The 12,090-nt window shown below is 32.9% G+C and overlaps 1 protein-coding gene and 1 pseudogene across 1 annotated transcript; both read right to left on the reverse strand.

Moving 5' to 3' along the window:
- Positions 1 to 2,492: 2,492 nt before the first annotated feature.
- On the reverse strand, positions 2,493 to 3,410 carry LOC105103481 (olfactory receptor 4A15). Its single transcript, XM_010997078.3, has one exon. It carries the CDS (start codon positions 3,408 to 3,410, stop codon positions 2,493 to 2,495), a length of 918 nt encoding a protein of 305 aa, XP_010995380.3.
- A 5,702-nt stretch (positions 3,411 to 9,112) lies between these two features.
- Positions 9,113 to 10,063, reverse strand: LOC116155493 (olfactory receptor 4A47-like; annotated as a pseudogene).
- Positions 10,064 to 12,090: the final 2,027 nt, after the last annotated feature.

The raw sequence follows: 12,090 nt of genomic DNA on the forward strand, positions 1-12,090 counted from the left end.
TATTTTATGGGAAGTTTTCAAACTCTGCAAAATGACCATAAAGTTTGGAAGAGGAGGGGGAGAAGAGGAAAAATTGCCCCCAAATTGAATCCTCTTGATGCTGTAAAGCTTGACATACTAAATAGAACATTTTCAAATTGTTATACAAATTAATAATTGTGTTGGAAGAATATTTTACTGTTTGGGCTTAGATACTTCCTTGTCATAAACAAAAATAAATTGTAGTTGGGTTAAAAAATAAAATATTTTGAAAAGTTTATTTTTGAAAAAAGGTTAAAATTGATAAAATCATTGGAAGATTATGAAATTTTCCAAGAGTGATGTGATAGAAAAAAATCAAAAAGTAAAAGAATATTAAAATAAAATACTTATATAAAAACATCGATAATTATAACATGAAAGGTATAATAATTTTAAGTATATATAGTAAATATCAAAGAGTAAATATTTATAGCAATATTATATATTATATCTTTAATGTAGAATAGGTTAATCAAAATTTGTCAGAAAAAATATTCACTTCAGTAGGCCAATGTCAATTACTTGAATTAAGTAATTGACAAAATCTATAGAGTGGATTCTGGGTTCCCTATATTATTCAAGAAACAGAGAAAACAAAGACAATTTTAAAAAGTCCGTGACTTCAAGGAGGTTATAGACCAATGAACAGACACAATTAATAAAGACTTTCAGCTCATCAATTGAAATAACTACACAAATTTGAAAATTAAACATCTGACTTGGTCCATTTGGCTACTAATAAAGAATAACATAGACTGGGTGGTGAAATAATAAACATTTATTTTCACCAGTTTGGAGAATCAGGAGTCCAAGGTTAAGGTGCCAGTAGATTTCATATCTGATAAGGTCCCTTCCCTGTTGATAGACAACCATCATTTTGCTGCATCCTCATATGGCAGGAGAGTCATGGGTGTTGGGGTCTCTATAAAAGAGCATCCATTCCAATCATAAGGACTCCATCTTCATGATCTAATCATTTCCTAAAGGGCCCACATCCAAGCACCATCACATTCTAAAGGATTTAACTTCTGGTTTTGAAGAGGGACACAACTCTCAGTCTAGAGCAACATTCAAAGTGGAGGAAAAAAATACATAGAATCTGATAAACTCAAATGCTTGGTATTTTTGGTAAATAGCATTGTAGCTGAGAAGACTTTGAGATAATATAAGAAATATCCATTTAACAGGGATAAAAGTCAGGATATGAAGTTTCTCACACAGTGTGATTTACTAGTGATCAGTACCTATTGATTCAAAGACTTCACCCCTCATATCAAGATTAAACAATGGAGGCAGAATAGTACATTTCTTTGATCAAATGCTTCTGACTACTTAGAGGCAGATAATGTTTTATTTCAACCCTGATTCAAAGAAAGAAACTATTTCATGAATGATATGTCAAATAAAACAGTATATTCTGATTTCTTGATTGCCTAGTAATCTGTATTTCATTAATAAGAGAGATAAGATTGTCATATATAGTCAGCATTTATTTTAACAATGATACCATCTAAAACACCTGGTGTCGAGTTCTGTAGTTCATGTTTGAAGTTTGTAGATTATGTTTTATGCTACATTTACAGATGAAAGGCAGAGCCTGTACTTCTATAGAAGGCTATGAATCACAATAAGCAAAAAAGGAGCTGGGAATATTGAAAAGAGCAGATGTATTACCAGATATTCTAAACTATTGGGAAGACTAATGGATCATTGTTATGAAAATATAAATCCAAACAAAGCTACACCACTTGAGGAGATAATATGATTACCTACCTGGGAAAAGAAGTAAGATTTGATGATTTTTCTACATAAACACCTTGTTCATTTGAATGAATTTTACAAACTTAGCCACCTTATGATAGTATTACAACTGAAACATCACTCTTCTTCAATGTTAACATTCTAAGCAATATAAACAAAATAATATATGCAAAGTGTCTCACAGATAAAAAATTAAAATATATACTTCAATATTAATATGGGCTGTCTTTGTGTGGAATGGAGTGAATAAATTGTTTATGTCATACCTCTATTATTTTCTGAAAATTGTAATCAGTCCTACTAATTATGAGAATGTTTACATTATTTAAGAGAGTAACAAGAGAAAATCTTCCACTAACTAAAATAAATCTACACTATTAACTATTGCTTAATTCATCATATAGAACATAAATGTATATCCTCGAGAGACATTTTATACCTAAAAACTATATATATTATCCTGGGAAACTGTGAAGATCTTAAAAATATATTTCAAACTATATATATACATATCTATAACTAGAAAATTATGAAATTATTAAAAGTATATAATGATCATTGGAAGTATTCACATAATAAATATTTTTCATCAAGCCCAAGTTATTAAACCTGAGGAGAAATTTACTACAGTTAAAAATCACACATGACTTCTACTGGAATGAACAAATTCTTTACTAAAAATAGGTGATAATATATATGTCCCTGCTACCTCATTTTCGTACCCTTGCCCAGAGCTTTTTCATGGCATTTTTCATCTCTCCATTCCTCAGAGTATAGATTAGAGGGTTCAACATAGGGGTGATAATAGTATAAAACACTGTCAAGCATTTATCAATGGGTAAGGTAGAAGGAGGTCTCACATACATAAAGATACAGGGGACAAAGAAGAGGACCACCACAGTAATGTGGGAGGCACAGGTGGACAAGGCTTTGCGCCTCCCTTCTGGGCTAAGACTCTTCAGGGAGTGCAGGATGACCCCATAGGAGATGAGTAAGAGCATAAAGATGACCACACACATTGCCCCATCATTGGCAACCACAGTGAGGCCAATAACGTAGGTGTCAGTGCAGGCAAGTTTTAACAAGGGGTACATGTCACAGACAAAGTGGTCAGTGACATTGGGACCACAGAAGGGAAGGTTATAAACAAAGAAAGGATGAGCTACAGCATGTAAAAACCCACCAACACAGGCCAATAGCAGCAGCAGAACACATACTCTCTTATTCATGATTGTGGAATAATGTAAAGGTTTGCAGATGGCCACGTAGCGGTCATAAGCCATGGCGACCAGGAGGCAAACCTCAGCACCACCAAAAAAGTGCCATGTAAAAAGCTGGGTCATGCAGGCTTGAAATGAAATGGTTTTCTTCTCACTGAGTAAGTGTATAATCATATTTGGGGTGATTGCATTAGAATAAAGAGCATCCATGAATGATAAATAACCAAGAAAGAAGTACATAGGGGAACCCAGGGTTGGACTGACCACCACAGTCACGACAATGAGTAGGTTGCCCACCATTGTCACAATGTACATTAGCAAGAACACAACAAATAATATTTTCTGACCCTGGGGGCTTTGAGTGAGCCCCAAGAGGACAAACTCAGTCACATTCCTCCTTTGGTCCATAGAGTCTTCTGTATGTCTTATTTCAGAGTTCAGGACAAAATTACCTATAAATATTATTACTAGTGATTTCCTGAAGTTTTCAGATAACTTGTTTATTCTTTCAGCAAATAAGCAATATGGTTTATGTTCCAGTACTTTCAGATTTATCACATAAGGCTGATTAAAGCCTCATCCCTAACCTCAAAAATCTTTCAGACCAATGGAGAGGCAAGTAATTAAGAGACATGTGAGGGGAAAGAACACATTATTAATAACTGAATTGTCATAATTTGCTTTCTATCTGGAGGGTAATATAGTTGTACACATAGCTAATACCTTATACAAAAATTAAAATGGATTAAATTTTAAGAAAATATTAAAGAAAGGTTTACTTTATTTTACTTTTCACATATTAAGTAGATAACTTTTTCATCTCTATGGATGGGAGAATCTTCTTAACCAATCATTGAAATTCCTAAGAGATATATTTAACAATTTCAAAAAAAAATTTAAGGATTTAGTAAATTTAGATAGCACAATCTAAATACGTAAAAGTAGTTTGGAGAAAGATTTACATTGTGCAGGATTTACACAGAGGTAATATCTAAAATAGACAAAGATCTCTAAGAAATTAACAAATAAAAATATAAATTAAATATAAAAGAAATTTAAGATATATTTTAAAAATTGAGGGAAGAGTATATCTCAATGGCCACTAACATACTAGTACACTGAAGCTCAAATGGAACAGAAAAGTGACAATTGAAGTAACAGTTTGCTTACTACTGTATCACCTCATGTTCTTGAAAGCAATTTAATCAAGGTCTACAGATGCTACATTATCTTTTAATTTTTAACAGATTAATAAGCAATGTGTAGAGTACGTATTAATTCAGAATATCAGCGGATTTATAAATATCTGCCCATGAAAATATCCCCAATTAATTACACTTGAAATTAGTTCCTAAGACTAGTTTATGTTATAGGTCAATTTATCCCAGATCATTGTAACTCAAAAATATCCAAAAAGAGCAAGGTCAGATAGAATCAACCTCCTCATATGTCAGTAATCACAGAGGAGAGCTAACACGACTGATTGTGAGAATGACAAAAGAGAGCTTCTAGAAGAGTGAATTCTCACACCACCATTGTAGTCTTGCAAAATGTAAAGCCTAGTTCAGAATCTTGTGTGTAAATATCCTTGCTGGGTTACCTGCATAAGGAGACAGCCATTCAATCCATGTTCTGGGCTCCTCTGTCTTCTCCCTTGCTCTTCACTCACTGATGCCATCTCTGAGGACACGGAGTGCAAGATGCATGCAGCATCCCTAGACCTTAAACTGTTTCCATGTGACCAACTCATTCCATGCTGGCAGGAAATCTGTTTCAACTAAGTCATTCAGAAAAACATTCCTTTTCCAAAAGTTGGGATTTTCAAAGTGAATATTAACGGCCCATTACAAAAGAAGTCTGAATCTGATTGTTAACAGAGAACCAAAATATTGACTGTTTGCAGGATATGTTTGAATCACTAACAAATGTAATTAAACCTTTTGATTGGAGAGAATACTATAAACTGTGTATGAATTGTTTACATATAAATTTTGCTCTTTGTCTTTTATACCGATGAAATTGAAATAGTGAAAGTCTTTCCAGTATTTTGAGTCTCAATCAGTTATACTCTCCTGCCTTCATCGAGCATTGTTGAGCTTTGAGTTTCCTGAAGGATGGAGAATAATTTCATATACAAACTTCACTATATTTTGAGTCCATCATTTCAGTTTACGAAATTTGGTCCTATGAGGTAAGGGCAAAGGTCTGTAAACACTTTATCTACATTTGAACTACTGTACATGTTATAACGCCTTTCAGTTGGTGTATTTCCATGGGTGATTCTTGTCTAATTAAATTCAATGGGACCTTAATCATAATTTTGATGGTGACTCTTTATCTCCAGAGATGCCAACCAGGTAATCACCATGCAGAACAGAATTTACAGAGCCATGTCCTCTGGGAAAAAGTACTTAAAAAATGAAGTCATGTCACCAAGAGGGAAAAGTCCAGAATTCGCAGGGAAAAGAAAAATTGTAAAAACTTTCTTGTAGACAAATCTGTTAAAATTTAAGCTTTGTCTTTGAAGATGATAGCTGAACTAATTTCCAAAACATTATGAATGCTAATTTCAGAATAAATTGTTTGAAGTCTGTTTCAAATACAGATAAAATTTGTCACATACTTTGTCACATATTTTCAGACAGGCAATTTGATAGAATCTGTGTTAGTGTGGAAACAGGGGAAGAAGACATTTGTGGGACTATTCAGTTCATCTCAAATATCTCACAGGGCACTCAGCAAAGTAGGCAGTACACTAGGCCATGACATAATTGCAATACATTTCCAAGGACTTAAATTATAGAGCACAAATATTTATAGGTATATATACATATATTTGTTACATAAATATTTTACAATAATGTAATTCTACTAGAAATGGATAACAAAAATGTTTCCAAATAATTACAAATTAAGCAAAATTCATCTAAATTAACCATGAACATTTTGATAGGTACATTTTCAAGACAAAGATGGTGATACAAATGTATGTGAAAGGTATCTATGAAATATATATATGCATAGAAAATTGTATGTAATATAACATTTTATTATATATAAATCAACTGGATGCAGTAAAAGGAGTGCTTAGAAAGAAATTTATAGCTTAAATGCAAATATTAGAAAACAAGAAATATTACAAGGAATGAACTAAGCTTCTGTCTCAAGAAGCTAGAAAAGGAACATTAAAATAAAACACTGAGAACCCTGCAGAAAGGAAATAGCAGATAGAAGACAGCAGTCATTGAAACAGAAGTTAATAGAAAATAAAGAATATATTTAAGACCAGGAATTGGTTCTTTGAAAGTTTAATAACCTTGATAAGAACGTAGCAAAATGGATTAAGAAAAAATAAGAGAAAGAACAGATTATCAGAAACAACACAAAAGAAAGTCATCACTGCAGATTCTATAGATCTTAAAAAGATAACAAAATATGATAAGGGAATTTATGACAGTATACTTGCCAAAAGAAAGTGGACCACTGCTATTAAAAAAAAAACACAACTTTCTAAACACACAGAGAAAAATAATTAAAAGCTGAAATAATTAAATACTTAAATAAATTGGTTCTTTAGAATCTCACCATTTCCATAACAAAATTTCATTCCCATATAGCTTGAATCATTGAGTTCTATACACCAACTAATCAAGAAACAGCACCAATCTTACATAAACACTTTCACAGAGGGGAGGAATTAACATAATTCCTAATGCATTTTATGTACCCATAACCCTCATACCAGACTGAAACAAGGGTAAGGGTATCATAAAGAAAACAATTCAATTAACATCTCACATTAACAAAGACACAAAATTCTGAGCACAGTATTTAGTATTTAGTTTGATTCTTTTGGAAGTTTTCTTGTGGATTTTTTTTCTTGCTATTATGGTTTTTGAGGCAGATCTTGAGATGTTCTCAGCCTAAGCCTAATCATGACCCACTCCTGATGCAAGATCTTCTTAAGTATTCAACTCAGTGCCCTGGCCTTTCTGAACCATGAGGGTTTTCAGCTGGTGAGAACAGGCAATATTCCTGGACCAGTGTGAGGACCAAGCCACCTTCTCTCTAATCTCTCTGGGCAGATCTTTCCCCAGCCTAATGAAGTGGAAAGATCTTAGAGCTCAGCTTGTTTCCCATCTTTTAGTGAACACTGTCAGTTGTTTCTGATATCCGGTGTCCTGAAAATAGTTATTTTAAAGTTTCCCTTGTTTGTTTCCTTGTTCTGTCAGAAACTATATGTGAATATTCATAGCAGTTTATTCAGAATTTCAAATAACTGCAAACAACCAAAATATCTCTTAATTGAGAAAAAGCTAAATTAACTGTGATACACTCATAAAATGGGAAACTACTCAGCAATAAATGAATGGATCATGTTTATAAACATATTAATATGCATAAATCTCAAATGCATGATACTAAGAACAAAAAGTCTTATTTCAAAGACTATATAGTAGACATGATCTTACATATAGAAAATGCAAGAAACTGCAACAAAACTGTTACAGCTAATAAAAAATTCAAGTTTGCAGGATACAATATCAACATACAAATATTCATTGCATTTACATATACTAACATCAAACTACCCAAAAAAGAAATTAAGAAACTAATCCCATTACGGAAGCATCAAAAAGAATAAAATACTTAGGAAAAATTTGATCAAGGAGGTGAAAATTTGTACACTGAAAAATAAAATACATTGATGAAAAAAATTGAAAACACAAGTAAATGGAAAGATATCCCATGTTCATGATTTGGAAGAATAAATATTACAAATACACCCACACCATCCAAATCAGTACAGAAAATATCACCATCATACCAAATCAAATAGAACATGTAAAACTGATTAGTAAGCAATTCATAGAAAAAGAATAAAATCGTTTTTAACATGTAAATAGGTGCCAAATAGATGGCATTTTGGCAATAAATATGAACATCAACATTTTAAATACATAAAGCAATTGACTGAAATTCACTTCTAGGAATTCATACTAAAAAATTTCAAAAAGATGCTTTTGCAGAATTATTTAACATCAAAAAAGAGTGGGGAAAATATAAAGAGGACCAGATACATCAATTACAGTGCTGCTTTATGAAGAATTTAATCAGTATGAAGAAACTAGAATGAGTTACATTTATATAAACTGGCACATAAAGACCTATAGGGGGTTGAGTGATAAAAAGCAAAATGTATACACTGAAACATAAATATACACACATATATGAAAAATGTTTGATTTGCAAAGATTATTTCTAGAAGAATCTTAGAAAAAAACTATAGTGATTGTATCTGAAAGAACTGGAAGAAACTTGTTTGGGATAGTTTGGAGGTTTATTCAACACTATTCCATTTTTCATAAATTCTATTCTTAAAATTTATTATTCTCCATCATACTTATAATTTTCATTCTAAAATTAAAATATTACTCTAAAAATTTCATAGATGAGGCAAATAAAATGTAATAGATAGTCTATGCAACATTAAATATTTAATATAATATAGAGAATGAAGATTATAAAAATAAGAATCTGACTAAAAATAAAATGAAGAATGAGAAAGTAAGAGTAAATGCAGAAATTAATTAACAATTGCTATATATAAAATAGATAGGGAACAAAGTTCTACTATATAGCACAGGGAACTATATTCAATACTTTGTGATTGCCTATAATGAAAAATAATATGAAAAGGAATATCTATATGTACAACTGAACCATTATGCTGTACACCAGAAATTAACACAGCATTGTAAATAAACTATGCATCAATACAAAAATTAAATTTTCAAAGAGGTAAAAAAATTAACAATTAGTGTAACTCAATAAAATTTTCATTAATTCATTATAAATTATTTACTGACACCTTACTATAAATGCATCCTACTATTCTAGGTACAGTGATAAAACATACAGTTTACATTCTAGTAAGGAATTGTTATTAATAGCATGAACACATAGTTTATTCTTCAAGTATAATTATCCTAAATCATTTGAAGAAACAAAAAGTTTGCATCAGATTAATGAAGTTTTTACATTCCAAAGAGACAGGACTTAATGCTAAATCATCACTTTCATGATGGATACAGCACTAATTTAATACTTTATCTACCTGTATTTTTCCCCCAGAGCTTCTTCATAGCATTAATCATCTCAGAATTTCTTAAACTGTAGATTAATGGGTTCAGCATAGGGGTGATGACTATATAAAACACGCTTAAAGATTTGTTGATTGAAAAGGTCTTAGCAGGTCTTGACACATGAAAATACAGGGGACATAGAAGCAGACAACCACAGTGATGTGGGAAACACAGGTCTGGAGGGCTTTCCACCTCCCTTCCTGACTCAGGTTCCTTAGAGAGCGCAAGATGACTCCATAAGAGATGAGTAAGAGCAGAAACACAATACTGCAGATCAGTCCTCCGTTGGCCACCACTAAGATGCCAATGATATAGGTGTCAGTGCAGACCAGTTCCAATAAGGGATACATGTCACATGTAAAGTGATCAATGACATTGGGGCCACAGAAAGGGAGCCCATATATAGTGCCAAGTTGAATTACCGAGTGCAGAAATCCTCCAACCCAGGACACCACCAGCAACACAACACACACCCTTTGCCTATGATAACCACCTAATGCAAGGGCTTACAGATGGTCACATAGCGGTCATAAGCCATCACCAAGAAGGAAGACCTCTGACCCAGCAAAAATGTGCTCTATAGACAAATAAGTCATGCAAGATTCAAAGGATATGGTATTTTCCCCAAAGAACAAGTCTGAAAGCAATCGGGGGGAAATAGAAGAGGAATAAGCTATGTCCATAAATGATAAGCTGGCAAGAATAAAGTACATCGATGTGTTCACGGTCTTGCTTACTGTTATTGTCATGACTATGAGCAGGTTGCCCAGCAAGGTCAAATGTAGAAGAGCAAGAACATAACAAAAAGGACCTTCTGCTCCTTTGGATTCTGTGTGAGGCCCAGGAGGATGAAATAAGTTACATTGTTCCTTGGTTCCATCTAGTCTGTACAGGTGCTGAGGTCACGTTATTAGAAGCAGTTTACCTACAAAACAGGTGGAAAACCTTTAAATGCATTATAAGGTTAATCTCTTTTACCCATTCAATTAAAACAACATGTATGGAGTATCTATTCATGTCCAATGTGTCATAGACATTGTAATTACCAAGTTCAATAGGGCATCATTCCCCACCCTTAGTGATATAATATATGACAAGGGGTCAGACACTTCCACACCCATGTAACAAGTGTCACTACAAGGATATTCACACACAGCTAAGAGTCATGGGGTAGGAACGCATCAGTCAAACTAGAATCAGAGAAGGTTCCCAGAGGAAGCAATGTTTAGCTGAGTTTTAAAGAAATAGTAAAAGAACAAGAAAAGATGGGAAGAGGATTTCATGATCAGGTCCATAATTTATAAAGTCACATAGGTGTAATATTGAGACCCAGTTAAACTAATTTACATATACAGGGTGAGGAACTCAAACTGTGAACAGAAGTTCACTGTCCTAGATTGTTTCAGAACTCACTGAGGCCTACTTCATGTGGCCTTTAGTTGGATATTTCTCCTTTTCCTGAACAGTAAATGCTGAAGCACGTAAATTGGGGTCTCCAGCCTTTACTTCTACACTTGTTTTGCAATTTTTGTATGCAGTGTCTCCAATTTTGGACCTCTGCAGTTGGATATCAAGTTAGTAAATATAACACAAAATTTTAAATTTTCCACAACACTAAAGGTGATACCCATTTCATGAAATGGGACCACCTTCAATGTAATTGCTCAGACAGAAAATCTCACAGTATTATTCACTCCCTTATTGCTCTCATATGACTTATTGATGACTTTTTTTAAAAAATGCTACTGTCTTTACTTGGAAAGTATATCACAAATTTGATTATTCCCTTTCCCCCATTTCCTTCTTGGTTCACTGCAATAGCCTCCTGCCAAGTCGCTCCACTTTTATTCTGGACTCAGACAATTTGTTCTCCTGAAGGAGACTGAATGCTTTTCTTTAAATCTTGTTCTGAATATATCACTCAAGTGCTCAGAACTCCCACAGTGGATTGCAATCATTCACTCACATTTTATCACATTTAATATTCACATTAGCAAGAACAGTAAATCCCATTTTCACTTGAAGAACTAAGGCTCAGAACATCTCATTAATTTCCCCCAATGTCACACATTGTTAACAGATAAAACTGGAATTGGAATCTAAGTTTCATGTATTTCAAAAAGATTTAATTTTTTTAAATGATAAAGACAGTGATATAATGATGAGACTGGTGGGCAAAATTTACTGGTAGTCTTACCTTGTGGAGGCTTGTTCACAGTCAGAGGATGACTTAAGCTACTCACAAAGACTTGGAATTCCTCTTTCATTCATTGTGGCCACAGATGGGAGATAATTAGAGAGCTGTATTATTAGGATATATTTTCTTTCATTCAGCTCTCTGTTCATTTCTTATATGGTCTCTTCTGGTTATTCAGAAACTATCTTTATTTGCACTGTAGATAATTTTAAAGAAATTCCACAGTGATCATGAAGAAACAGATGTTCACCATGTGGGATAATTTATTAAAGACAAGTAAATTCATGTTTACATAGGAAGATAGCAACTAGCCATTTCCCAGGGAAATTTATCTCAAGTAAATTCTTTTCCTACTAAGTTCAAAATTTTAAAAATACCATTCAGTTGTTTAGTTCTCATCCGATCATATCAGTGTAGCCAGATTAGTGAACTTGAGATTTTGAGATATTATTGTGCTATTTTTTTAATTTTATGTATTGCTTTAAGTCTAACCAAGGTAATCTTGAAATTAGGGTGAAAAAGATGGAAAACAGAGAAAATAATCAGCTGGAGAATCATGTTGAGACTATTGCTAGTAAAAACAAAATATTAGAGCAAACATTTTGATTCAATGTAGATTAATTTTTCGTATATATTGCCACTTGCCATAGCAAGTTTTACTTTCCCTTTATTTAGTACTGGATTTATTCTGCCTTAATATTTGGTCAAATATATCAAATTTTATCAACAAATCAGAAATTATTTC

This window comes from Camelus dromedarius, chromosome 12, assembly GCF_036321535.1.
Source record: "Camelus dromedarius isolate mCamDro1 chromosome 12, mCamDro1.pat, whole genome shotgun sequence".
Classification (NCBI taxonomy): Eukaryota; Metazoa; Chordata; class Mammalia; order Artiodactyla; family Camelidae; genus Camelus; species Camelus dromedarius.

Coding starts and splice junctions, on each gene's coding strand:
- LOC105103481 (XM_010997078.3), bottom strand. CDS start 3,410: ATGGACCAAAGGAGGAATGTGACTGAGTTTGTCCTCTTGGGGCTCACT.